Source organism: Molossus molossus, unplaced genomic scaffold, assembly GCF_014108415.1.
Source record: "Molossus molossus isolate mMolMol1 unplaced genomic scaffold, mMolMol1.p scaffold_m16_p_21, whole genome shotgun sequence".
Lineage (NCBI taxonomy): Eukaryota > Metazoa > Chordata > Mammalia > Chiroptera > Molossidae > Molossus > Molossus molossus.
Window position 1 is genome coordinate 37,902,572 of NW_023425357.1, and position 27,929 is coordinate 37,930,500.

The following is a 27,929-nucleotide window of genomic DNA, read 5'->3' on the forward strand; positions in this document are numbered from 1 at the left end:
ACCTCTGTGAGACACAATAAGTGAGTGGGTGGGTTGTTTAAATTCAATGATATATGACATTTAATCTAGGGGGATACTGGGTGGGGCCAGAGACTTTATATTCTCAGTAGTTGGTAGCTTCTGTGGAGCTCTCAGGCTCCTGGTGTTTAGGTTTTCTATTAGCCACTTACAGATATGAGAGTATGTAGGGCTTGCTGAGAGCCAGGTGTGGGCAACATTCCCCAAATAACTCTCTTTCAAGGGAGAGAAGAGAAGGTGGGAAGGGGGTAGAGGTGGGGAAGGGAAGATGGGGTCTAAACCCAGAGGGGTGTTGGGGAAGTGAACTTCCATTGGCATCTGCCCTTCCACAGCTTTACTGAATGTGTCTAACAAGAGAGGACCCACAGCAGGCTTGGCAACTAATGTCAATTATTTATTCTTTTTTTTTATCCTCACCTGAGGACATTTTTGCATTTATCTTCAGATAGAGTGGGAGGGAGAGAGAGAGAGAGAGAGAGAGAGAGATATTGATGTGAGAGAGACACACTGACTGGTTGCTACCTGCACAACCCCAACCAGGGCCGGGGACGAACTGCAACTGAGGTACGTGCCCTTAGCAGAAACAGAACCCTGGACTCTCTGGTTTGCAGGCCCACGCTCTAACCGCTGAGTCAAATCAGCCAGGGCTAATTATTTATTCTTAATCAATGTTTGCTGGGCGGATGGATGGATGGATGGATGGATGGAAGGATGGATGGATGGAAGAATGAATGAATGGTTATGTGAAGGAGGGAATAAACTACTGGCTCCTCGGTGGGTATGTGTGGGCACATGCAGCAAAGCCCATCTGCCTGCAAGCCCACCCTCCCACCCTGACACAGAGAGCTACAGCTCTGTGTGCTTGTCCTTGGCCTCCATTAGCTCTTGGATCTTCTGAGGCAGGGTTGTCATCCATAACTGGAGCTTGTGGGCCTTCAGGGCCTGGCCCACTGCAGGCTGTGTTCAGCTGCAGGTATTGCTCCTCCTGGTTATACAGGCCAAGGGGGCAGCCCCTCAGTGTTGGGGTTCCTGTGCACATGCCCTCCTGGCAGGGCAGCACAGGGTCCTCCTGAGCTCTACCAAGCCCAGACTTGAGTATCCTGACTCAGGCAAAGTAGCCAAACAGGCCAGGTATGCTTGGGGGAAGAGAGGGAAACGTTTTCAGAAGTAGGAAAGAAACAAACTTTTGCTAGAATGTCAGCTCCACCAGAGGGCAGGGTGACCAGGGCTGTTTTGTCCCTTCTTGTCAGAGGGTGGTTCTCCCTGTAATATAACACAGCACTGTTTCCACCCCTCCAGGTCATCCAGTGATAGACTGAATGTCTAGCATCACAAGGCCCCTCTCTGTCCATGTGGTCCTGATGCTGGGAAAGGGCACCATATAATTAAAGACACATATATGCTAATGAGTTCACCACAGACAAAGGAGGCCCCAGCTAGTTCAAGCCGCTCCTGGAGGTTGAGGTAGGAGTGTAACATCTCACCCATTGGAGCAAAGTTGGCCTAGTACTTCATAATTTTCTTGCTCAGCAGCTCCTCCTCCTCAGTGACTTCAACTACAGAGACCAAGAGGACAAGGGTCAAGATCAGGGCCAACCCCAGTCCAGACACATGTCATGCCCCATCACACTCACCATCCCAGGCCTCCCTTATCACTGACTCTTCCCCTGCCCTCCCAGTCCTGGCTTTCTGCTTGCTCCCCACATCCCTGGGGATCCAGGTCCCCTCCTTGCCCAAATCCCATGTACTAATCTCAGCCTCCAGCTGACCTGACACAAGGCTCATTCCTGGCTCAAAAGGCCCCATTCTTCCTTCCGACACTGGAGAGGTACTTAATAAACAAATATGCCTTTGAAATACCCCCTTCTGCATTCATGCCAGACACCCATGGTCAGGGTGGGGAGAAGTGAAGGGTGCACAGGCCCCAGTCTGAAGAGTCTTGGACTCTAATTCTAGCTCAGCCTTTCTAGCAGTAAAATCTTGGACACCCAATCCTGTTTTTCTCTGAGTCTCAGTTTCCTCATCTGTACAGTGGGGGCAATCACCCTCATTCAGGGATCCAGCCAACATCCCATTCCACGTCCTGGAAATGAGGAGCCTCTGAGGAACCCCATCGAGGAAGACTTACTGTGGTAGCTCCAGGAAGAGGTTCCAAAGACAAAGAACATCTCATCACCATGGTCTGCCCTCACATGGGCTGGCTGGCTTGCTGTCCTTGAAGAAGCTGGGCTGATGCTAGAATTCGTAGCAATAGACTGGGGCATGGGAACCTAGAGGGTGGGGTAGACAGGTCGTGACATGGTGGCCCCTCACCTGGAGCTTTCTTGTATCACCCATGGTTATAAAATAGCTAGGTCCAAAACTATCTGGAATCTGGACAATGGGTGCGGGAGCTCCAGGCTGGAGCAGGGGCAGTAGGAAGAGCCTGGGTTTAAATTATAGTCTTGGATTTACTAGAGTGTGGTTTTGAGCAAGTTACTGAAGGTCATTGAACCTCAGTGTTCTCATCTGTAAAATGGGGAAAATGTATTTTAGACTAGCAATGAAGATTTACCAAGATGAGGGACATCAAGTGCCTGGTACCTGGGGGCTCAATAAATAGACACAGTTTGGGACCTAGACACCAACAGACCTCACCTGGAACCTGCAGCTCTGAGCCACCCTCTTGCTGGTCTGGCCTTAGTTACAGATGTGCTCATGCTGAAAATTTGTGCCTTGGAATTCAGGGATCATGAAGACGGAGTCCCTCATCATCTCATGGAACTGGATTTGGAGGGTCTGGGGTTCCCTTCTGTCTCCCATGTACTCCTCCAGAAATAGATCACCAAACTCAGGAGGCAACATCTTCCCATGTGGGTCAGGAAGAGTCAGGTTAGGCAAGCTGGCAGGGGCAAGGAGGCAGCAGGGTCAGGGTTGGGGAGATGGATCCTGGGATGGGATAAGAATGAGGGGGAGGGGCCAACCTCTGGGATGAGCCCAGGCTTTACTCATGGGGGACACTACATGGACAAAATATCTGGGGGTTAGGTTTCTCCTGCCTTGGGACAGGGGAGGAATCCCTCTCCACTGGAACAGGACTCCAGGAGCCTCACAGTCATTGTTAACATTTTCTGCAGAACAGCCTTCAATGTCTCTCTGTCCATTTCCTTCCAGGTGTCACAGATTTTCAAGCCCTGAATAGTTGGTAAGTCTCAAGTTGGGGGTACATTGGGCCTGGAGCTATGAAGCCCTGAGGCCTCCCCACAGAATGGGCTTCCCAGCACCTGGAGGATTGGGGGAGGGCCTCACTTAGGGGATGAGACAACTATAGTCATTGTTGACACCAATGATGCTGGGGACAGGTTGAAAGTCAGCAAAGGCCAGCAGCTCTTGTGGGTACCTAGGCAGGAAGGTCCCATCCACCACACTGGGGATGATCTTTAAGCACTTAGGGGGAACCCAAGGTCAAGTTCCCAGAAGTTTTCTGATGCCCTCTGTGTGCCTTCCACCCTTTCCTGGCTCATCTCAGGATGTTCACATCCACCCTAGGAGGTTCCATGCCTGGCTAGCATGGCCTGGCCTCTAGTTCCCTTCCAGGGCTTTGAGGACACCAAGGAATGAAAATATAGTAACTTCCCCGGGGAGTATGAAGGGTACTGCCTCCCACACCTATTGGCTCCCTTCCTCTACATACATGTCTGTTCACCCTGACCTTGCCGGTGGTCAGAATCTCATCTTCACTCTTGCCCCACAGGCAGTCCACCAGGGCCTTTAATTCAACATGGACACAAGCAGATAGGTTGGCCACCATCTGTAAAGAGAAGAGGCAGGGACTGGATCATCCTTCCAGGTAGGGGAGAGGAGTTTGCTGAAGGCCCCCAATAGGGGCAGGTGCACCCCAAATTTCACAAAGTATTGTGTGTGGAGTCCTGCAATTTTGAAATTGTTCCAACTTCCCTGATGCTCAGAGGTCTCATCCAGAGGAACCATTCCACTTGCCCATGATTTGTTGTTCCACATATTTATGCATTCATATTTATGCAGGGATCAAACCCACAACCTTGGTTTATCAGGATGATATCTAACCAACTGAGCCACCAGGCCAGAGCCTACCCTTGCAGATTATTGATGTTGCTGCCTCCATCCAGTTCTCAGCTCAGCCCAAGGGATTCTATTCTATAAACATTTGCTTTATAAATTTCCAGCCTATCACCCTGCCCCAACTTCCACTCCCTACTGCTTTCATAGGGTCCAGCCCAAGCCTTTTCCACCACACTCAGTGAGGCTCCTTGGGTTTTGGCACTGTGGATTAGTCCCAGGAGTTACAAGCAAATGGTCTTGATGGATTGAGAGTGTCCTTTCCACTGACTGTGCCAGGTCATATGACAACTAGGAGAACTGTGCAAATTGGACAGACAAGGTTGCTGTCCTAGGGATCTCATGTTCTAGGTGGCAAGAAATGACATAAAGGAAGCAACCTCCAAACAAGGAATGATATTATATGGAGAACTACAAAAGTGCAGCTGTGTCTAGAATGTAAGAAGCGCAGCCGACCCTGCTATAGGGATCAGGGAGGAAGAGATTGAAAGTCACCCAACAAAGAAAGATCTGATATTCTTAGTAAATAAAAATTTTCTACATATAAGTAAGAAATGTGCCAGGTGTGCATATTTGGTGAAAGAATATGAAATGGTGGAATAATATGTTCATACAGAATAAGAAATACACATAAAACGCTCTTACACAAATGAAGAGATGTTTACTTCACTTTTGCTAACAGAAATACACATTGAAATTTGTGATGTCAACAACTTATTTTGTCACAAAAAAAGCAGGATAATCAGACATTGTACATTTTCTATTGGAGGTCCACAACACCACATATGAAGTAGTCTTACCCCAAAACAAAAAGCAAAACCTAAAACTTGAATCTGATCACGCTTCTAGAATGTAAATTCAAGTTTACAGACATAGAGGGGGCAGAGAAACAGTTAAAAGACCGATTGGGATGTAATCAGCGAAATACAAACTCTGGGATCCCCTAAAGAACAATAAACTGGTTTTTTCAACACAACAACAAAATTACAAGGAATATAAAAGAGAAGCAGAGGAGGAATCTGAAGATTGAAAGAGACTCACAAAACACATCAAAAAGATAAATAACAAATATTGATAAGGATGTAGAAAAACTGGAGCCTTGCCCTGGCCAGTTTGGCTCAGCGGTTAGAGCGTCAGCCTGCGGTCCGGAAAAACTGGAGCCTTCATACATTGCTGGCAAGAAGGTAAAATGCCCGGGGGAAAAAAGTCTGGTGGTTCTTCAAATGGTTAAATGTACAGTTAACATATGACCTAGCAATTTCATTCTTAGGTATAAATCCAAGAGAATAATTTGTCCACACAAAAAACTGTACAGCAATATTCATAGCAGGAGTATTTATATTTATAATAGCCAAAAGGTGGAAACTATCCAAATGTCCATTGATCAATAAAATATTCTATATGCCCAATGGAATATTGCTTAGCAAGAAAAATAAAAGAAATACTGAATATGCTACAAAATGGATGAATTTTCTTTCAGTGAATGAAGCCAGTCACAAAGCACCACATGTTGAATGATTCCATTTGCATGAAATGTTCAGAACTGGCATATCTATAGAGACAGAAAGTAGATTGCTGGTTGTCTAGGGCTGAGGTTGGGGTAGGGATCGGGGGAAAAGGGGGACTGATGTAGTGAACTCTGAATATACTAAATATACTAAAAATCATTGAAGTGTACACTTTAAATGAGTAAATGGTAAGCTATGTGAATTATTTCTCAAAGCTGTTATTAAAAAAAAAAACCACATCTACCAATTTTCAAAGTATGATCCTAATTTGAATTCTGATTTTAAAAAACCCTGTAAAGCCCTGGCCGGTTTGGCTCAGCGGTTAGAGCATCCGCCTGCGGTCCAGAGAGGCCCGGGTTCGGTTCCTGCTAAGGGCACGTACCTCGGTTGCAGTTTGTCCCTGGCCCTGGTTGGTCGTGCGGGTGGCAGCCACTCGATGTGTCCCTTTCGCATCGATGTTTCTCTCTCTCTCCCTTCCTCTCTCTCCCTCCCACTCTATCTGTACAAAAGATGGAGGGGTGTCCTCGGGTGAGGATAAAAAAAAACAACAAAAAACAACAAAAAAACAACAACAACAAAAAAACCCTGTAAAGCCCTGCCGGTTTGGCTCAGCGGTTAGATCATCAGCCTGTGGTCCGGAGAGACCCGGGTTCGGTTTCCGCTAAGGGCATGTACCTCGGTTGCAGTTTGTCCCCGGCCCTGGTTGGGTCGTGTGGGTGGCAGCCACTCGATGTGTCCCTTTCACATCGATGTTTCTCTCTTTCTCTCTTCCTCCCACTCTATCTCAACAAAGTGTTGAAAAATGTCCTCTGGTGAGGATTAAAAAAACAAAAACAAACAAACAAAGAAACCCTGTAAATATGAGATAATCTGAAATAAGAACATTTGACTAGATATTTGATTACATTTATATATATAAATGTTCACACACACAGACACTATATATATATATATATATATATATATATATATATATAAATGTTCACAAACTATATATATAAATGTTCACAAACTTGTTTTTTTAGTAGGGCATGGAAATTTACAGGTGATATAATGTTTGGGATTTGTTCAAATAACAGTGCAAGGAAGACAAAACTAGGTTTTGACAATTATTTTTATTTATTTATTTTCCATTTATCTTCAGATAGAGTGGGAGGGAGGGGAGGGGGTGGGCGAGGGGGAGGGAGGGAGAGAGAGAGAGAGACAGACAGACAGACAGACAGACAGACATTGATGTGAGAGAGACACATCAACTAATTGCCTCCCACAAAACCTGGACCAGGACTGCGGACAAACCGCAACTGAATTACATGCCCCTGACAGGGATCAAACCTGCAACTCATTGGTCCATGGGCAGATGCTCCAACAGCTGAGCCAAACTGGCCAGGGCAGGTTTTGATAATTATTAAAGGTAGATCATGGGTACATTGGGTTTGTTATATTAATCTCTCTACCTCAGATGGGGAGCCCCTTGTGCTGTGTGGTCTCGGCAGCCCCCACCCTCTCTGTGCCTCAGAGTGCAGGGAGGTACCTAGTCAGGTTTTGGGGTCCCCTGGTGTTATCTCCACTGGTTTCCACCTCCCTGGCACCTTCCCTCCTATATGCTCGGGTTCTGCCTCTGCAGAATTTGGCAAATCTGAGTCTGGTTTCATAATGAAAAGTAAAAAACAAAAACAAAATCCTCAGGGATTTATCCTACCCAACACCTATCAGATCAACATGGATCAAAATGATTGATGCTTGGTGAAGGAAACAGACATACAAGTCCAGGAAGCACAGGGAGTCCCAAACAAGATGAACCCCAAGAGGCTGTGTGGTGTGGATGAGGCCAGAGTCAGCAGCTACTCACAGTCCCACAGAGGGTAATAGAGCACTGCCTTTCCAAGTAAAAAGGCTCACCCCTCTCCAGATTAATATGCTCTCTATACAGTTCCTTGCAGATGTGACGTCTGTTCATGTAATTCACTGCTGCCACTGGCCTCTAGTGCTTGATGTTTTTTATAGCAAAGGACAAAACCTGCTGAAATGTCTTTGATTGGAGGGAGACTAGTTACATCAAGGAGGCTTCCTCCTTGAAGAGAAGGTCTCCCATTAAACAGCATGAGGAGTTCTATTAGTTGGGGATATGGGGTGGTTACCTCCAATGTCAAGAAGTAGAAAAGCAGGGTGCCAGAAAGGGAGAAAATTTGTGACCATTTAGGTGAAAACCAAGGATATATGCACCTATCCATTCTTGGGTAAACTCCTGGGCAGTGTGTGGAAGGCCCTGGGGATCTTGGTCCCTGTGAAGGGTGGAACAGAAGAGGGCCTGACCCATTATCTTTGCCATTATATGGCTTGTCAATTATTTCTTTCTGAACATGGGTCCAATCCAAAATATTAACATTTCTATTTTTTAAAAATATGTTTTTATGCCCTGGCCAGTTTGGCTCAGGGGTTAGAGCGTTGGCCTGTGGTTCAGATAGACCTTGGTTCGGTTCCCGCTAAAGGCGTGTACCTCCATTGCAGTTTGTCCCCGGCCCTGGTTGGGTTGTGCGGATGGCAGCCACTCGGTGTGTCCCTTTCACGTCAATGTTTCTCTCTCTTTCTCTTCCTCTCTCTCCCTCCCACTCTATCTGAACAACAAAAAAATATGTTTTTACTAATTTTTTAGAGAGAGAGATAGAAACATCAATATGAGAAACACCCATTGGCTGCCTCCTGCATGCACCCTACTGGAGAGTGAGCCTACAACACAGGTGTGTGCCCTGACTGGAAATTGAACAGGGACCTCTCAGTCCATGAGATGCTTATCAATCCACTGAGCCACACTAGCCTGGGCCAAAATATTAACATTTTAAAAGCGAGGTGTCATGGGGTGGCAGACATCAGCCATATCTGGGACTCCAGCAACCTGGCTCACACTGGTTGCCCCGCCCTGGTAATTCCCTGAGGCCCCGCCCCACCCAACTTTCAGACCCACCCAAGCTGTTGCCAGTTGCTTAACCATAGGATTGGCCTTTCTCGGATCCTGCTTCAGGTTTTCCTAAATTCTTTCAAACAAGCAGCACCTGGTCTCAGCTAGCCCCATACCTCTCATTACGTAATACAAAGAAACAAACACAGGGAGGAAGCCAAAATGAGGAGACAAAGAAACAGGTCCCAAATGAAAGAACAGAACAAAACTCCAGGAAAAGAACTAAGCAAAATGGAGATAAGCAACCTAACAGATGCTGAGTTCAAAATACTGCTTATAAACATGCTCAATGAACTTAGTGAGAACCTTAGCGAACTTAGTGAGTGCCTCAAGAGCATAAAAAAGAACCAGTCAGAAATAAAGGAGGCACTAACTGAAATAAAGAATAATTTACACAGATTCAATAGTAGAGTAGGTAAAGCCAAGAAACAAACCATCGATTTGGAATATAAGAAAGCAAAAAACACCCAATCAGAACAGCAAAAAGAAAAAAGAATCCAAAAAATGAGGATAGTGTAAGGAGCCTCTGGGACAGCTTCAAGTGTGCCAACATTCGCATCTTGGGGGTGCCAGAAGGAGAAGAGAGAGGACAAGAAATCGAAAACCTATTTGAAACAATAATGGCAGAAAACTTCCCTAACTTGGTGAAGGAAACAGACATACAAGTCCAGGAAGCACAGAGAGTCCCAAACAAGATGAACCCCAAGAGGCCCACACCAAGACACATCATCATCAAAATGCAAAAGGTTCAAGACAAAAAGAGAATCTTAAAAGCAGCAAGAGAAAGGCAGCTAGTTACCTACAAGGGAGCTCCCATAAGGCTGTCAGCTGATTTCTCAAAAGAAACTTTGCAGGCCAGAAGGGAGTGGCAAGAAATATTCAGAGTGATGAAAAGCAAGAACCTACAACCAAGATTACTCGATCCTGCAAAGCTGGCATATAGAATCGATGGCCATATAAAGACTTTCCCAGACAAGAAAAAATTAAAGGAGTTCATCACCACCAAACCATTATTATATGAAATGTTGAAGGGTCTTTTTGAAGAAAAAGATAAAATATATGAACAAACAAAATGGCAATGAATACATATCTATTGACAATGGAATCTACAAACAAAATGAACAGGCAGAACAGAAACATTCTCATAGATACAGAGAACATTTTGTTGGTTGCCAGATGGGAAGGGGGTTGGGGGAATGGGTGAAAAAGGTGAAGGGATTAAGAAGTACAAATTGGTTGCTAGACTGACAAACCTCAAAGGGAAGGGGGTTGGGAGATGGGAAGAAATAAACCAAAAAACTTATATGTAACCAATGGACACAGACAACAATGTGGGAAAAGGCTGGAGGGGGGCGGGAGTGGGGAGGATAACTGTTGAATGTAGAATGTATTACAGATGTTCCTCATTGACATTCAAGAGTAAAGATTTAAAATAAATAAATAAATAAATTGTTTGCCAGATGGAAGGGGAGTTGGAGGAATGGGTGAAAAAGGTGAAGGAATTAAGAAGAACAAATTGGTTGCTAGACTGACAAACCTCAAAGGGAAGGGGAATTTGGGGGGGTGGGAAGAAATAAACCAAAGAACTTATATGCATATATGCATAACCAATGGACACAGACAACAGTTTGGGAAATGGCATAAGGGAGGCGGGAGTGGGGAGGAGGAGGTTAATGGGGGAAAAATGAGTAACATCTGTAATACATTCAACAATAAAGATTCCAAATAGGATATACAAATGGCTAAGAGACATATGAAGAAATGCTCAACATCACTAATCATCAGAGAGAGGCAAATTAAAACAACAATGAGGTATCATCTCACACCTGTCAGAATGGCCACCATCAACAAATCATCAAACAACAAGTGTTGGTGAGGGTGTGGAGAAAAGGGGACTCTAGTACACTGCTGGTAGGAATGCAGACTGGTGCAGCCACTATGGAAAACAATATGGTGTTACCTCAAAAAATTAAAAATTGAACTTCCATTTGACCCAGTGATCCCACTTCTAGGAATATACCCTAAGAAGCCTGAAACACCAATCAGGAAGAATATATGTACCCCCATGTTCATAGCTGCACTATTTACAATAGCTAAGATCTGGAAACAGCCCAAGTGTCCATCAGTAGATGAATGGATAAAAAAGCAGTGTTGCCCTGGCTGGTTTGGCTCAGCGGTTAGAGCGTCGGCCTGCGGTCCTGAGAGACCCGGGTTCGGTTCCCGCTAGGGGCGCGTACCTCGGTTGCAGTTTGTCCCCGGCCCTGGTCGGTTGTGCGGGTGGCAGCCACTCGATGTGTTCCTTTCACGTCGATGTTTCTCTCTCTCTCTCTGTTCCTCTCTCTCCCTCCCACTCTACCTGAACAAAAAATGGAAAAATGTCCTCGGGTGAGGATAAAAAAAAAAAAAAAAAGCAGTGCTACATATACACAATGGAGTACTATGCAGCTGTAAGAAAGATTTCTTATCCTTTGAGACTACATGGAGGGACCTGGAAAGTATTATCGTAAGCGAAACAAGCCAAACAGAGAAAGACAAGTATCATATGATTTCACTTATTTGTGGAATATAATGAACATAACAGTCTGAGGAATGGGGTAGTCCCAGAGACGTGGAAGTGGGGTACAGACTGACAATCCCCAGAAGAGGGGGTGGTGGGGGAGAGATAAACCACAGAACTTATATGCATGTGTGCATGAACAATGGACATGGACAACAAAGCTGGGGACAGGGCAGGGAGGGAGGGGGAGGGGGGAATCAGTGGGGGGGGGGAGGAGAAACATCTGTAACAAAAATAAATAAATAAAATAAATAAATAAATAAAATTTTTAAAAAGAATGGAAAAAAATAATAAAAAAAATAAAAGTGAGGTATCAGTGAGGCCTAGCAGGTTTATTTTTTCTTTATTGATTTTAGAGAGAGAGGAAGAGGGAGAAGGAGATTAGGAGCATCGATGAGAGAGAACATGGACTGGCTGCCTCCTGCCCTGACTGAGAGTAGAATCAGCAATCTCCTGACTGAGAATAAAATCAGCAAACTCAACCACTGAGCCACATCAGCCAGGCAAGGCCTAGCAGATCTTTGTGGTGAAAGGTCCTAGTGAGTTCTAAGAGCCCTGTTAGCCAGAGGTAAGGATGGAAGCCCCATGGGGTGGACCCTGCTTGAGGCATGAATGTGGACGTTTCTGGGGCAGATTTGACTGGGAAGGAAGTAGGTTGCACAGGCACAGCTGTTTTGGGTGAGAAGATCATATCCTACAAGAGGGGTTGCAAGAGGTGTGAACACCCTAGGTATGGTGCTGCATAACCCAAAGCTGGCACAAAATGCCATGACCTTTGACTTGGAGGCCAAGATAAGGTCTCTCCTGGGCAGGTGCATGGGATGAAGAGAACAAAGGGGTCTGTCTGTAGGCTTTAGGATATGGCTGACAGGGGGCTTCTGAAGCCCTATGACCAGAGTGTCAGTAATTTTGCCTGGAGCCCCTTTGGAGGAGCACTCAGTGGGTGCCAGGGCCCCTCTAGCCAAAAGCTCAATACTCGGAGCCAGATGGCAGTGGGAAGATGTTATTACCTGTGGGCAGTGCCAGTTCCACAAACACTAGGAGGGAAATATCCTTAGACTCTTCTCAGAGCCCCTCTGCCTCGGTTCACCCTTGGATGATGTGTTGGGTCGCCTCGGACAACCCTCTCTGCGCCTCAGGGGGCCCACACCTGGTGGTTGCAAGCTTTGGGTCTGGTGCAGGGTTCCCAAGCTATGGTTCTTCACCGGCTTCCTCCTCCCTGGAACCTTCCCACCCACGGCCTCAGGTCCTGCCTCTGCAGACTTTGGCAAGTCCGGCCAGGTCTCTGTCGACCCCTGAGGAAGCCTCACCCTGGCCCCAGACGAGGAGAAGCCGGAATCCACCCACCACTGCGCTCAGCTTCGCGGGAAGACGATCCAGCGGCAAAGTCTGTCTGCTCACCGCGGGGCACAGTGCCCCCCCCCCCCGCACCCCCCCCCCCCCCCCACACACACACACGAGAAGCGGCCCTGGGGCCTGTTTGGCCACGGATCAGTGAGTGCCTCTCTCAGGTCCAGAGTTTGGACTAGGCAGGGAGTGCCGGGTCGGGCCCCGGAAAGGTGGGTTTGGCAGGAGAGCGGCACGGTGCGGGCAAAGGCCAGAAGTGGGCAGGCACTGGAACGGCCGCTTACCCTCTGCTTGGGTCCCCTTGGCCACCTCGCAAGGGACCACGAGGTTTCTGCAGTTCCTCTGCAATATCAAGAACTCTCTCCTCAAACCTGAGTTCACTGTTCTTATAAGACCTAACAAGGGTGTTGAGGGAACGAGAGAGGGAGCTGCAAGCCGGAAGAACCCAGGAACCGAGAACTCCTTGAGGAGATGCATGATCAAGATTCCCATTGATGCAGAAACCGGAACGACCTTCGTTCAGGGTGAAGGGAGACGCAAGAGGAAAGGAGGGAGGTGTGACCGCTTTTCATTCTGCAAATCCCTCCTTGCTTTCAGGGATGTGCATTGGGTCTGCCTTCAAGGTTCTTCATTCCCTATTGTCTGTTCCTGGCCTGAGGGTCTCCGCCGGATCCCTCCCTACTCGGCCACGGTCCGCCTTTTGAAATGCACACGAGACCGTGGCACTAATCTTAACATCCCAAGCCCACACCATGGCTTTCCCTCTCCCCATCTCCCGCCAAGATCAAGTTCACTGTCATTTATTCACTTAACAAACACTTCAGAACACCTTCTCGCACCCCCGGACCCAGGGTGTAGCGGGGGATGCAGGCGTGTTCCCGGGAGGTTCAGAAACAGAGTGAACTATGCCAGGGATAGAGGCAACTTTGGGCAGGGAGCGCCCACCCAGCCTAATGAACCGACATTTCAGAGGAAGTGATGCCTCAAGATACGCCTGGCTCAGCAGTTTCAGACGGGTCTTCAGTGCCTAGGAGAAGCAGCCTTGGTCCAACACGCTACGGCTCGCACCGCCCAGCGTCGCCTTTTCTGTGCCTTTGCTGAAACAGTCGCACCTTACCGGGTCTGCGCAGAGAGAGCGTGGAGGCCAAACCCCAGGCCGAGTACGGGCAGGGCTGGGCCGGGCTGCGTGTCCCTCGCGCGACCCCGTCGCCCAGCCACGCCCCTTCCCGGTCCCCGGAAGTGCGCCGTTAGAAGGGAAGTGAGCGGCAACTGTGACCAGCAGCGGTTCCGCGATGGTGGGCGGCGGCGGCGGCGGCCTCTTGGAGAACGCTAACCCCCTCATCTACGAGCGCTCTGGGGAGCGGCCGGTGACAGCGGGCGAGGAGGACGAGCAGATTACAGACAGCATCGACTCGCGCGAGATCTTCGATATCCGCGGCTGCCGGGCGCGGGCGGGAACTCGGGGGCCTGGGAGGGGGTGAAGTGATGTTCAGTAGTCAGTGTAGCTGTGTCAGGGCCAGGCATTCCTGCGGTGGGTTCGAGCGGGAAAAAGTGCAGAGTCCCTTTTCCTTCACTTGCTACATCTGATTCGCTCCATCAATGACCCGGAGCATCCACTGACTCTAGAAGAATTGAACGTAGTAGAGCAAGTCCGGGTTCAGGTGAGTCAATGCAGCATCCGAGAGGAGCGACTTGTAAGGTTCAGTTGTGCACTAAAGGGCTGTCGTTCTCTCAGCTCAGGAACTCCTCGGGATCTTCGGGAGGGGGCATTATTGTGCCTGTTTTATGGATGAGAAAACTGAGGCCCATAGAGGTTAGATGACCTGAAACAACAACCTAAGAGGGACTCTGGACTGAAGGGCTAAGACTTCTGACAGGCCATCCCCAACCAGGTGAGCGACCCCGAAAGCACAGTGGCCGTGGCCTTCACACCCACCATTCCTCACTGCAGCATGGCTACCCTCATTGGCCTGTCCATCAAAGTCAAGCTTCTGCGATCCCTTCCACAGCGTTTCAAGGTAAGTTGGAACTGAGTGCTGTGGATGGGGCAAGTGTAATTATCTACTACTGAGGAGAACATGAATAGCATGAACATGGACATCGGAGTGAGACCTGGAAAGATCCCAACTAACAGAGATGAAACTGGGAGGACAACAGGAATAAAGGCTTGAGCTGGAAAGTGCAAAAGAGTAGTGAGGAGTGGTTCAGGAAGGGCAGTAGAGAGCTGTAGACAGGTTTGGAGCAGGGATGGAGCACAGGCAGGCCTTTGGATAGAAATGGAGTGGGTGAGTGGGTTTAGGGTGTACTAGAAGGGCCAGAATTCAGAGGTATGATTGGGAGGTGGAGTGTGGGGGAGAGGAAAGAAGGGGTAAACAGGTGGTTGAGTGCTCAGGCTCTGACTGTCTCCCTCCCAGATGGACGTGCACATTACACCAGGGACCCATGCCTCAGAACATGCAGGTAAGTGTGGGCTGGTGTTGAGGCATTGGCCCTAAGGCTTCCCCTTTGCCATGGTGGTTTGTGGGGCAAAGGTTGGGTGGGGGCTGCTGGGTGGGTGACTCAGTGAAGGTGGCAGCCTAGACTGAAGCTGGACTGACTTGAGTCTCCTGTGCTTACTATGTTCCCCCTACTCATGTCCTCTCCCTCTCCTAACTACATAGGACAGGGTATGTCAGGTTTCATAGTGCAGGAGGCAGATGTGAGCAGCCAGGTGGGAGGGATCCCAGGTGTGGGCTTAGGTGGTTATAGTAGCCTGATTGAGGCTTGGGGTCCTGGGAAGGAGGTGAGGGGGTTGTTGGTGGGGATATATATATGTATAATTTTACCACTCCCTTCTTCCTGTCCAGTGAACAAGCAACTTGCAGATAAGGAGCGGGTGGCAGCTGCCCTGGAGAACACCCATTTGCTGGAGGTTGTGAACCAGTGCCTGTCGACTCGCTCCTGAGCCTGGCTTTTCACCCCCAGCCTCACCTAGGGCTCATGGCCTTGTTTTCTTGAATCACTGGCAACAAGAAGGTCACATTTTGCATTTTGTAATAAACCCTTAATTTATATTCATTTCCCAGCATGCCTCTGAGTCTTTCATCTTAGTGGGGTCACTTGGGGTTTGAAGGGAGGGATGTCATGGTGAATGCCTATACAGACCAGGTCAATGAGCTTCGGTTCATTAAAAAACATTTCTCCCAGTGGTTTGATTAGGAAAAGTTGCAAGTATACCAAAAATTTGGAAAGAGTAGTATAGTGAACACATCTGTATACCCCCATCTGGATTCCACAGTTGTTAATATGCTGCAGCATTGGTTTTATTTATGTGTGTGTGTATAATACAAATATATTTAACAGTAACCTGCATACACATGACCCTTCACATCTAAGTAATATTTCATCCCATGTTTCCTAAGAGTAAGCCTGTGTCACCACAGTACTGTTATCTGGCCAAATATGAACAGTTCTCTAACACCATCTAATATCCTGTCATATGTGAATTTCTCTAAAATAACATTCATACTTGTTTCTTTTAATTAGGCTCCAATCAAGGTTTATGTATTTGCATTTGGTTCTCACTCTTCTTCCCAACCCCCACCTTTTTATTTTTCTTAACACTGACTTTTTTGAAAAGTCCAGTTAAGTTGTCCTGGAGAAGTACCACAGTCTGATTTGTTCCTTTGTCTGCTGTGTTTCCTGTAAACTAGAAGTTGACTGAGTTCAGGTTTGAGGGTTTTTTTTCTTTTTTGATTTTTAGAGAGAGAGATAGAAACATCTATGAGAGAGAATATTGATTGGCCACATCCTACATGCCCCCCACTGGGGATGGGCCCACAACCTGGGCATGTGCCCTGACTGGGAATCAAACTGGCAACCTCTTGGTGCATGGGTCAATGCTCAACCACTGAGCCACACTGGCTGGGCATGGTTTGAATTGTTTTTTGTTTTTATCCTCACCCGAGGACATTTTTCCATTTTTTTGTTCAGATAGCATGGGAGGGGTGGGGGGAGAAACATCGATGTGAAAGGGACAGATCGAGTGGTCGCCATCCACACGACCCAACCAGGGCCAGGGACAAACTGCAACTGAGGTACATGCCCTTAGTGGGAATCGAACCTGGGTCTCTCTGGACTTCAGGCCGATGCTCTAACCGCTGAGCCAAACCAGTGGGTATGGTTTGAGTTTTTGATGAGAACCGTGCCCAGGGGTGCTGTAGGTGTGCATCCATCAGTAGGTATGTGATGCCAGCTTGTTGCACTGTTGGCGATGCTCAATCTAGTCCCCTGGTCAGGGCAGTGACAGCAGGTTTCTCTGTTGAAAGGAACCTAAAGCACCTTCTCTACCAGTCCCCCTGGAGGTGCATGGTACTTCAGGTACTCAGGTCTGGGGCCTCTGCTTCCCTGGCCCTGTGACCAGAGCACAGTAGGTCATCAGGACAGATGCTGGGGCTTAGACCTTAGATCAGCCAGTTAGGAGCTGTAATGCCCAATTCCCTGTCTTGGTTTCTTTCTCAGGATAAATGAAGAAATTTAGAAGCCTTGTGCTGCCCACCTTATCCCTGCTGACGCTCAGACATGACTGTGGGCAGAGACCTCCAGAGGCCTCAGCAGGGAGCCTGGGCATTTGGCAAATCTTCTTCATGGCCGGCTGACAACATGGCCTGTCCCGAAAAGAACTTTACATATACTACCTAGTCTGGCAATTCTTGATTCAGCTGTGTGGCAGTTGCTACTCTTTTTTTTTAATCCTCACCTGAGGATTCATTTATCTTTAGAGTGGAGGGAAGGGAGGGAGGAAGAGAGAAAGAGAGGGAGAGAGGGAGAGAGAGATATGTGAGAGAGACACATTGACTGGTTGCCTCCCACAGGACCTCAGCCAGGGCTGGGGACAAACCGCCGCAACTGCGGTATGTGTCCTTGACCAGAATCAAACCCGTGACTCTTTGGTCTGTGGGCCAACACTCTAACAACTGAGCCAAACCAGCCAGGGTGCTACTCTTTATTACCCCTATTTTGCAGAGAGGAAATGAACTAGAATAAGTAATTTACTCCCCAAGACCTCCAGCTAGGGAGTAAAGAGGAACCTAAGCAGTTTAGCAGGTACAGCTCAGCTGGCAGGGGGCACTATTGCATGAATGGGGGGGGCCTATGCCCACCCCAGCCCCCAATTCCAGGAAGGAGTGGCTTCATCACCTAGTGAACAAGATCTGGCTGCCCAAGCTCAGAGAGGTGAAACCTCAGCACAGGTCACCCAGTTTCTTCATGAGTTACGTGGAGATAGTCATGATACTTGCTTGGGACTGCTCTATGGAGATTTAAAATGGATCTGTGCCCATTTCAGGTGATCTTCCAGGCATTGTACCACTCATTTCCACAGATGGAGAAGCTCAGTGCTCCAGAGAGGCAAAGTGACCAGGGCCCCTCAGGCCCCAGTGAGCCTTCCCAACCACCACTATTTTGCTGTAAGCTTCACCACGTGTATACCTCTGCACTGACAGCCCTATCTCTCAAAGGTGTCTATGTTCAGCTGGGTGTGGGAGGTCATGGGGGAGGCAGATGTCACTGAGTCATCCAGCCAGGCCACAGTGGGCAAGGGATATCAAGCTGATCATGTCACAGCTGGCATATCAAGATAGTCCCCTTGTCAGTCTTGACTCATCTGTGCCTGGCCCCTGGCTGCCTGCAGAGACACCATCTGTGAATCCGGGGCTAGTGCCCAGAGAACTTTCTGGAATCCAGGTGCCGTCTGAGGACATGGGTACAGGGTTGGGTTGGAGGGTGAGGTTTTAGGTCTCTAAAGCTTTCTACCAGGTGTGTCTGGCTGACTATGTTGTTTCTGGCTTATGACTTCTTAGGCCTTAATTACCATGTCTGCAAAATGGGAACAACAAATCATAGCTAAGTGAGATTGACCCAGGGGACTAGATGACATGTATGACATGACCCAGGGGACTAGATGACATGAACATGTCCAGCTATGTGGATGTTTGCTTATCATCATGCCCACAGCACAAGGGTCTGAGGGCACACAGTAGGTACTTAGTGTAGAGGTCAGTAGAATTAATGAATGAATTGAGTCTTGGGACAGAATAGAGGAACTGAGGTGTGGGGGCTGTTGTGTGAGGAGAGTTGAGGATACTGAAGCCTAGCCAACTTCCCTTTGCAACATATTGCTACCCAAGGGAGGGGGAAATGTGTGGGGTCCCACAGAGAGTAGGTGGGAATAGAGGAGATGAGAGGTATCTTCCCCTCTCCTGTAAGACCACCATTCTGGAGAGAACAGAGCAGAAGCTGAAAGAAGAAACAGGACAGGGCCCGTGGATTCACTCAACCTGCCCTGTCCAACCAAGCATGAAAAAAAAAAGTTCTTATTGAGATACTACTATACGCCAGACATGTGCCAACCAATTAGTTTTATTTATATCTTATAACAACCCCCACCAAGACATTATCCCTATTCTACACAGGAGGAAACCGAGATTCAGCCAAGATAAATGGGCAGAGGTGAAATAGCTAGTGAAGGACACAACTGGAATTTGAAAGTCAGGCTGTTCAGAAAGCTGGGAGTATCAGGAGGTGGGAGTGGAGATATCTGAAGGTCATGTCCTGGTCTTGGTCTCTGGGGCTCCTGGCCATACCTAGGCTTGAAGTGAGTATGTCTGGCCTGTTGGGGAATGCCTGGGGCCTGAGTGGCCCAATGTGGATGCAGTTTCTATGGCAATGAAGAAACACTGCTGAGGTCAAGAGCTCAGATTACCAGAGGGGAAACCCAGCCCTAATTCCTTACATGGCTCCCTGCTGGGAAGGGCCACAGGTACCCACCCTCTCTTTTCAGTGGCACAGTCATGTGTTTGGTGGATAGGAGGGGCCATAAGCAACCCAGCCAGGATCCTGATGGGAAGTGGTTTGCTGGCTCTTGAGACTTGTGTCCTCTGATGTGAGACTTGACCCACAACTCCTTCTTCCCACCAGACCTAGTCCAGGAAGCTAGAGCCAGCATGGGGCTGCCCAGGCCTCCTTCAGGCCATGCGAAGGACACAAATGGACAGGCTACCCCACAGTCTAGCCCTTGCCTACTTTGGGGACCTCAAGAATAAGAGGGGCCTGCATGAACTCCCTAACACTTAGCCAGGCCCTCCTTACTCCATGGCCCTTGCAGAGGTTGCCAAGGAAACTGATGCAGCAGGCAGAGAGCCCTACCAGGTCCCCATGACAACCTACAACAGCCCACCAGGATCCATCCATCTGTGATGTCACCTAAGCCCTGAATGGGTACACTCACTCCTACCACACTTGTCACAAACAAATGTCAGAGTCTTATAGTAGGTCCGTTACAAAGTTTCTCATAGCTGCCTGCCCCCAACCCTTACACACCCCAGATGTATGAACAAGAGGGAATAGCTCATGACCAGTTTATAGCACCCAGAGACTGGGATCGAGACAAAACCCAGGAACCTGGAGGCAGAGCCAGGACTAGAAACCATGCCTCCTCACTACATCTCCCCTCTGTATCCTGGTGGTTACCGTAGGTCTGAAGAGGGGGTGAGCTCTGGGCAGTGGTAGCACCCAGTGGTGGCTAAGAGCTCCTCCACCTCCACCCTCCACCCCCACTCCTGAATGGGAGTCTGAATCTCCAGACCTAACATGTGCCACACTGAAGGCTCTTAAAGTGGCTGGATCCAGCCCTGATCCGGTTCCTGGTCCAGTTCCACCCCCTTCTGCTCCTTCTGGTAACTGACACCTGCCTGCCAGGATTTCCCCAACTTTGGGCAACCTCCAGCCCAGGAACAGAATGACCAGGGCTGGGGCTGGGGCCAGGGCCAGGTATTTTTAGCAGAGTTGCTAGCAGCTGTCTACATGGTGCTGTGGGGTGAGGTGATGCTGAGTTCAATCTTTCCCTGCTCTGGGCTTGTGTTCCCTCCCCAGGATTCAAGCTTGCACCTCTAGCTGCCACACATTGCTAGAAGGACTTCCTTCTTTTCCCCTTCCCCAAATAGGTCTCCAGAAGCCCCCAGGGACACCCTCACCCTGAAGGGCAGGCTCAACAGGTAGAAACTTCAACTCCCCGTGGCAGGTAGGGGAGTGGGAAGAACTTGATGTTGAGGCTAGAAGCCGGATTTAGTACCCCTAAATTCTAGCTCAGATATGGGTCAGTGAGGGGTGGGTGTTAACCACCAGAGAAGGATGAAATCTGTCCAGCCTGTAAATGTTCTGCTTGCTTGGGAGACAGGCCAGTACAGGGCAAGAGGGAAGGGAGAATTTACTTTTAAAAGGCCAGAACTAATTCTTCCCTAAAGGGGAGTTGGCACACTTGGCTGGTCCTTACTACCAACCATTTTCTCACCCTCCCCCTACACTTCCTGAGCACCATTCACATACTCCCCCTCCTTCTCCCTCCTTCCCTGCCTCCCGCTCCCCCGCGCCCCCTCCCCCCCCCCCCACACACACACTCACACCTTGCCTCTCTCTGTTAGCCTACCCCTGCTCCGCCTTGGCGGGTGGGGCGGGGTCTCCGTGGGTGTGAGATCCTAGGAGGAGGGTGTGGGATCCCTCCTGGGGAGAGTGGAACAGACACGTCAGCCCCGGCCTCAGCGTGGACTGGGGCGAGCGCGGGGGCGGGCAGAGGCTTAAATAGTCGGCTCTGGAGCCTGGACCCAGTGCGGACAGAAAAGGCACCGGCTGTGACAGCATTGAGTACCCGAGCCTGGGTCTGTGATCCCAGCAGGAAACCTTGTCCTGACTGTGTCTGTGTGCTGTAAGTAAGTGTCCTGGCGGAACGGAAAGGGGGTGGTCGCACCATCAGGGTTGCTGATGGACAAGTTAGGAGGATGGGTTACAAGTCAGGGCGCACGACTGGGATGGGACTATGGCAGGTCGTTGGTCCCTAGCACCTTACCAGACCCCAGGTCGGGCAGGTGCGCCCAGGGTTCAGCCTCCCTCTCCATCTCCACCGTGGCTTATGAGGCCATACTGATTCTTCTCCAGACGGAATCTGAGGTGATGACTCTGAATGGCAGCAGCAGCCGTGGGGAGGGACAGGAGCGAGAACGCCGTCGGGGCAGCACACCCTGGGGCCCAGCGCCTCTGCTGCATCGCCGAAGCATGCCTGTGGATGAGCGCGACCTGCAGGCGGCGCTAGCTCCCAGAGCTCTGGCAACGGCTGCTGCGGGAATTGAGACCCAGGGTCCGAGGCTGGACTGGCCCGAGAGCTCTTCTGACTCGCTCAGCTCAGGGGGCAGCGACTCAGATGAGAGTGTTTACAAGGTGCTGCTGCTGGGGGCGCCTGGCGTGGGCAAGAGCGCTCTGGCGCGTATCTTCGGTGGTTTAGAGGACGGGCCTGAAGCAGAGGCTGCAGGTAAGGGGCTGGGGCTATTCAAAGGAGGGAAGATCCCAGGGTTAGGCCTGGGGGATACAGTGCCCGGGACCTGGAATAAAAGGAGCAAATACCAAGGGATTGTGAAGACACTTTCAGAATCATGCCTGTACCTACCCATTTCACAATTGGGGAAATTAAGAGAGAAGGGACCCTTGGTAGAAGAAGAATGTTGAGTAGAAGGCCCAGGGCATACATATGACTACTCCAGGATGTGGACAGGATCCTTTCCTGCCAGGACCGACAGGAACACAGCCAGAAGTTTCTAGGAGAGGCAACTTAGGCCCTGAGGGGATGTGACTGTCATTATTCTAACTCATGCCACTGTGGTCAGAACCACTCTGGGGCCCAGGCAACAGGTGGGTAGGGAGCACAGGAATGGCCACACAGAACATTGCTAGCTTGGGGAAGGGGTGCCCCCCATCACTTCTGTTGCCACATAGCAGCCATTAGTGGACAGGAAGGTTGTGGGGGACTCTGGGGAGTTGAGGTGTGTGGCCAGAATAGGAAACCTGGCACATGCAGGGTGGGGGAGGCTTTTGGCAGCCAGCAAGTAACCTGACTACTGGTCTCCTGTCCAGGGTACACGTATGATCGCTCCATTGTGGTGGATGGAGAAGAGGCATCGCTCATGGTCTATGACATTTGGGAGCAGGTAGGATACAGGCTGAGACCCAGGACAGGGTAGGAGGGGTGAGCTGGGGTTGGTAGGGGCCTGCTGGGAGTAATAGCCTTGTAACGGGCATGTTGTAGCTGAGGACTGTTGGGTAGACGTGTGTATGTGTGTCTTCCTTAGGATGGGTGCCACTGGCTACCTGGCCACTGCATGACCATGGGGGATGCATATGTCATTGTGTACTCAGTGACAGACAAGGGCAGCTTCGAGAAGGCCTCAGAGCTGCGGGTCCAGCTGCGGCGGGCGCGGCAGACAGACGACGTGCCCATCATCCTAGTGGGCAACAAGAGCGACCTGGTGCGCTCTCGTGAGGTCTCCTTGGATGGTGAGCAGGGTGTGGGTCAGAAAGGGAGGGAGATCCTGGCTGGGCTGTGGTCTACTCAGTCTTGACTTAGCTTGAGTCCCTAGGGATCATCAGTGGCTAAAAACGTTTAGGAAGAAAACTTGTCAGGGAAGAAGGGGAGAACTGCTGTCCTCCCACAGGACTCCCCGAATCCTGAGAGTGCTGGGGAAAGGACCAAATGTGTTAGGACAGGCGGAAGCTGCTGCATCACCTCAGGGCCCTCCCCTCCTGTCCTCTGTGGCCCTGGTCTGACAGACAAAGAATGGGGAGAGTGCATGGACCAGGTCAGAGCTTGGATCCCAGGCCTGGGCCAGTTTCAAAGTAGGCTTGCCCCTGGGGAGGACCCTCCCCTCTTGGGCTGAGTATCCTCCTTTGTGGCTTCAGAACTGAGTCCCTCAGAAGAACCCAGCAGTGACTTGGTTATATACCCACCATTCCACTGGTCATTCATCATGATATAACATTAAACGTAAAACACTAAGCTGTTCAACAAAGTACTCATTCTCCTGTGTTGACTACTGTGGCACTTCCACTTACTTATCAGACTTCAAATTATTTCAATAAATGAGTCTTCTTTTGCCGGCCTTTGTGAGCTATTTAAACTCACACACCCAGTTGGGTGACCAGCAATGCCCAAGCCCTTCCATACAGGGGTTGAGGGTCTCTGTTCTGAGGAGGAACCAGGGCTCCACTGTCCCTTACCCACAGATTCCTGTGTGGCAGCTACCATGGGATGGCCAGGGTTTGAGTGAACTTCTCATGAACCACCCTTTGTTTACTGGTATGTGCCTGTCCCCACCTACACCAGAGGGCCGGGCCTGTGCGGTGGTCTTCGACTGCAAGTTTATTGAGACCTCAGCTGCACTGCACCACAACGTCCAGGCACTGTTCGAGGGCATTGTGCGCCAGATACGCCTGCGCAGGGACAGCAAAGAGGCCAATGCACGTCGGCAAGCAGGTACAGTGCGGCGAGAGAGCCTTGGCAAGAAGGCGAAGCGCTTCCTGGGCCGCATTGTAGCTCGCAACAGCCGCAAGATGGCCTTCCGTGCCAAGTCCAAGTCTTGCCACGACCTCTCAGTGCTCTAGGCCTCAAAGGCACTCACTGTGTTGTGCAGACAGATGGACAGATTGGTGGGCTGGCCCAGCAAACTGCCCTAGGTGCCTCAGGACTGGCCCAGACTTGGGTGTCCCCCACATCATGGTCATGGACAGACAGTGCTGCCCGGGGAGGTGGCTTCCACTGGCCATCGAGGGCTGGGCCCAAAGAGATGCTTGGGCAGGCCCGTATGTGTCCCAAGCAGCAGCCTGAACCCAACTCATGGGATAGATCTGTGTGTGGGGCGAGGACTCTGCCCTTCTCTCCACCCAGGTGTGCATGCCCGGGAGGGTGGCCGTTCAGTGCAGTGGCTATTTGTTTACAGGCAGATTTTTAAAATAAAGACTATTTCCTGATAGGTCAAGGCTGTGGACTCTGTGTTTCATCCTGGGAGGGGAGGGGCTGTAGAAGCATGCAGGGTTCCCAAAGTGGGGCTCACTGCCCCACCCTAGTGTGTGGCCTTAACTATCATAGTGTTTGGGCCCAGATAGAGCCAGCTGAGTCAGAGGGGCATGTGTGGGTTGGGGCCTGCTTGGGGGTGCCAGTAGCAGGAGAAGACATGAACTCCTCCTAGGTATTATCCAGATTCTTCTCCTGTGCTGGGGCCTGACATTGCTCAGCTGGTTGAGGGTTCAATCACCTCACTGTGTGTAAGGGAAACTGAGGCTGCTCAAGGGATCATACCCTGACCCAGGTCTCATGGCCAAACAAAAACCCTGTGTCTGGCCCTCTTTCTGGTGTCTCTGTCCTGCTCCCCCCACAGGGGCTGGAAATCCACCCAGGTGGGGTGGCTGTGGAAGACTTCAAAACCTCCTGGCTTGTTAAGGGTGAGGTGGGGAAGGCACACCCTGTAGACTTGATTCTGAATGGGTCCCCACGTCCCTGCTGAGGCTGGGCTGCTGAGGGGGCCTCACTGTTCTCTCCACTGTGAGTGGCCTGGCCAGAACATCCCATGCTCAGCATTGGCTAATGTGGCATTGGCAGAAACAGGTCCCTGGAGCCCTCCTGCCTAAAAAGAGAGTCCATGCATCTGTGTGTATTACTAATAGAGGTGTGCCTGTCTCTCCATCACTCACACTTAGGAAGGGGAGCCCTTATGCATTATGTATGTCATTTCAGAAACAAGCATCCCTATTCCGCATTGGCAGATAGGAAACTAAAGTGCTTGGCCAAGGTCACACAGGTAAAAGTGGCTGAATGGGGACTGGTATATAGAATGGGGTCTGCCAGTCTCCAAAGCTTGGAGGCAGCCTAGGGCAAGGCTGAGGAGTTTCTGAGAAGGTTCCAGGCCAGGGTTCCATACATTCCTTTATTAGTTCAGTTTATTCATTCCATTGGGAGCCCTTACAACCTGGATAGAGTTCTGATAGCAGTTGTTCAATGGTAGGAGGAGGTTTGAAGGCTGTTCCTCAGTGTATGTGACCTCTGTGACTAATCCACATGTCCCCCAGGGCAATGTTAACTGTTCAAAGCTTCTGCTGCTCCCCACTCCTCCCACCCCCAACATACTTTGAGGCATGTGGAAGACATGGCTTTCTCAGAGCAGGTGAAGTTCTTGAGGTCTGAAGAAGAATCCAGGCCTTCCTGGTTCTGCCACTCACTGTGACCCTCAGCAAGCCACTCAACCTCTTTTTGCCCCAGTGTGTAACATGGGGATGATGTCCTTTTCAGAATAGAGTGAGTGGAATAATGAAGTGATATGCTTGGAGCAGGCACACAGTAGGGGCTTAATACATGTGAGACCCTTCAACATCCCCATACTGCACTGCTCTAGGCTGGGGTGTCTGGGGTGACCCTGAGGCAGGCACTTAGCTTGTGACAGACAAGGTTGGGTACAGCTGAGGGGTTTTAGTCCAGCCTCCAGCCTGAGAGAAATTAACCAGAAAAGCAGTCGGAAGGACTCCAGGGAGACCACGGGAAGCTCTGAGGACAAGGAGAGATTAGACACCTTGTGCCCCTTCCCACCCTCCCCCCTTGTTCTGGACTCCCAGGCCCCAGAAGCTTCTCTTGGCTCTGCTTGGCTGCCCTCACTGCGGGGAAGGGCCCCTGGTCAGCCCTGCAATTCTCTCAAGGTCACCTGAGCTGGCTCAGTCTTCTCTTTCCTACTCAGAGGCATGAGGAAGTCTATTGTCTCAGCCCTTTCAGTGTCCAGGGGCAAGTGTGAGCACTTAGGGAGCTTCAAGCAATCTCACAGACCACTGTCCCTCCCCGCAATGCCCCACTGGTAGGTGGTCTGGTGCCCAGAATCCCCAGTTCAGGTTATGCACTGCTCATCTCTCCTTCAAGCACAACCCCCAGCTCCTTGTCTTAGTTCCACAAGACAGACGGGAGCTGCGGCTGGGCAGGGCCAGGTGATTTCTGGGTCCCTGCATGCTGCCTTGGAGAGGTTCTCAGTCTGATGGAAGAGATAGTCAATGCAAATCTGGTGTCCTCTCTGCATTAATAGAGATAGCACATGGCATGGGATGATGGGTATTCCCAGAGGAGAAACCTAAACAAGCTGGGAGCTCGGAAGGTTTCCTGGAGAAGAGAATATGAGCTGAGTACTGATGCCTGAGCAGGTGCTCACGAGACAATTGAAGGAGTGAGAAGAGCATCCAGACAAAAGGAACAGAGTGAGCCAAGGTGGAGCTGCAGATGGAGCATGAGGGAGAAGTGGAATCGAGTCTGGAGCCACTGGAAAAGTACAGTTATCCCTCCATATCTGTAGGGGATTTGTTCCAGGACTCCCATAGATACCAAAATCTGAGGATGCTCAAGTCTTTTAAATTTTTTTTAATTTTTTTTTTTTTTTTTGTGGTATGTGCCCCTAGCGGGAACTGAACCCGGGACTCTCTGGTCCACAGGCTGACGCTCAACCGCTGAGCCAAACTGGCCAGGGCTCAAGTCTTTTATATAAATGGTATAATATTTGCATGTAACCTACACACATTCTCCTGTATACTTTATTTATTTATTTTTTAAGGGAGGGATGGAGGAAGGGGGAAGAGAGAGAGAGAGAGAGAGAGAGAGAGAGACATTGATGTTAGACAGGTATGTGCCCTTGAGGAGGAATCAAACCTGAGACCCTTTGGTCCTCGGGCTGATGCTCCAACTGCTGAGCTAAACTGGCCAGAGCTCCTCTCATATACTTTATTAATCTTCACCTGATGATAGTTTTCCATTGATTTTTAGAGAGAGTGGAAGAGAGGGAGGGAGGGACAAACATGGATGTGAGAGAGATGCATCAATTGGTTGCCTCCCGCATGACCCCAACCAGGGCCGGGCATTGAACCCGCAACCCAGGTATGTGCCCTTGACTGCAATGGAACTCGAGACCCTCAGGTCCGCAGGATGACGCTCTAACCACTGAGAAACCAGCCAGGGCACCTCCTGTATACTTTAAATCATCTCTATGATATCTAATATATATTATAATTATCTTATAATACCTAATACCTAAATCATCTTACAAAAGCTAACACAATGTAAGTGCTATGTAAATAGTTGTTATACTGTATTGTTTAGGGAATAATGAGAAGAAAAAAAGTCTGTACATGTTCAGTAAAGTGTAACCATCATAGGCCTAACTACACATCAACAACAACGTAACAATTTCTTTTTTTAATATTTTCTACCTATAGTTTGTTGAATGTGTGGATGGGAAACCCACAGACTGTACTGTTCAAGCCCGGAGGGCTAAGAAGTGCCCACTGGGCTGTGTAGGGGTGGGAGGAGTGCCAAGCCGAAGATCTCCATACCTCCTAGGGCTGGCAGTGACGGATGCTAAGCAGCCCCCAGCTTTCCAAAGTCAATGAGTAACTTGGGGGGCTGGGCAGGGCCAGGCCTGCTGCTGTGGGCCCAGTGGTGTTTTCCACTCCTGAGCAAGCGTGGCAGGACCGCCTACCTGCTCAAGTGTACGCCCTGCCTGCTCAAGTGTCTGCCCTGCCCTACTCCACCAAGCCCAGTCAAGCCAGCACTCCTTGGAGAAAAAGCCTTCTCACCTGGTAGCTG

At 49.8% G+C, this 27,929-nt stretch overlaps 3 protein-coding genes across 5 annotated transcripts; 2 read left to right on the forward strand and 1 right to left on the reverse strand.

Annotated features, from left to right (window-relative positions):
- Nucleotides 1-864: 864 nt before the first annotated feature.
- Nucleotides 865-13,664, reverse strand: CES2 (carboxylesterase 2). Its single transcript, XM_036275447.1, is given in 11 exon segments — nt 865-979; nt 981-1,013; nt 1,015-1,047; nt 1,496-1,574; nt 2,147-2,219; nt 2,221-2,288; nt 2,706-2,862; nt 3,111-3,191; nt 3,307-3,444; nt 3,710-3,808; nt 13,581-13,664. Coding segments are annotated over 10 exon segments (876 nt in total). The 5' UTR covers nt 13,581-13,664.
- A 35-nt stretch (nt 13,665-13,699) lies between these two features.
- On the forward strand, nt 13,700-15,530 carry CIAO2B (cytosolic iron-sulfur assembly component 2B). Of its 2 annotated transcripts, none has more exons than XM_036275199.1 (5): nt 13,700-13,891; nt 14,045-14,124; nt 14,341-14,481; nt 14,878-14,923; nt 15,310-15,523. In XM_036275199.1, the coding sequence occupies exons 1-5, from the start codon at nt 13,756-13,758 to the stop codon at nt 15,405-15,407; spliced, it is 501 nt and encodes a 166-aa protein (XP_036131092.1). In that variant the 5' UTR covers nt 13,700-13,755; the 3' UTR covers nt 15,408-15,523. The 2 variants fall into 2 exon arrangements, with proteins under 2 accessions (XP_036131092.1, XP_036131093.1); XM_036275200.1 differs by having other exon boundaries at nt 13,701-13,891; nt 14,356-14,481; nt 15,310-15,530.
- Nucleotides 15,531-21,113: 5,583 nt separating this feature from the next.
- On the forward strand, nt 21,114-24,232 carry RRAD (RRAD, Ras related glycolysis inhibitor and calcium channel regulator). 2 transcript variants are annotated; one of them, XM_036275478.1, is made up of 5 exons: nt 21,114-21,207; nt 21,434-21,803; nt 22,403-22,476; nt 22,618-22,822; nt 23,649-24,232. In XM_036275478.1, the coding sequence occupies exons 2-5, from the start codon at nt 21,449-21,451 to the stop codon at nt 23,924-23,926; spliced, it is 912 nt and encodes a 303-aa protein (XP_036131371.1). In that variant the 5' UTR covers nt 21,114-21,207; nt 21,434-21,448; the 3' UTR covers nt 23,927-24,232. The 2 variants fall into 2 exon arrangements, with proteins under 2 accessions (XP_036131371.1, XP_036131372.1); XM_036275479.1 differs by having other exon boundaries at nt 21,121-21,203.
- The last annotated feature ends 3,697 nt before the right edge of the window (nt 24,233-27,929 follow it).

What these genes read in the sequence shown, in the direction of transcription:
- CIAO2B (XM_036275199.1), top strand. Translation starts at nt 13,756, where the DNA reads ATGGTGGGCGGCGGCGGCGGCGGCCTCTTGGAGAACGCTAACCCCCTC. An exon ending in CCCTTCCACAGCGTTTCAAG is followed by an intron (nt 14,482 to 14,877) that starts GTAAGTTGGAAC and finishes TCTCCCTCCCAG; the next exon opens with ATGGACGTGCACATTACACC. An exon ending in CCATGCCTCAGAACATGCAG is followed by an intron (nt 14,924 to 15,309) that starts GTAAGTGTGGGC and finishes CTTCCTGTCCAG; the next exon opens with TGAACAAGCAACTTGCAGAT.
- RRAD (XM_036275478.1), top strand. Translation starts at nt 21,449, where the DNA reads ATGACTCTGAATGGCAGCAGCAGCCGTGGGGAGGGACAGGAGCGAGAA. An exon ending in GCCTGAAGCAGAGGCTGCAG is followed by an intron (nt 21,804 to 22,402) that starts GTAAGGGGCTGG and finishes TCTCCTGTCCAG; the next exon opens with GGTACACGTATGATCGCTCC. An exon ending in TCTATGACATTTGGGAGCAG is followed by an intron (nt 22,477 to 22,617) that starts GTAGGATACAGG and finishes TGTCTTCCTTAG; the next exon opens with GATGGGTGCCACTGGCTACC.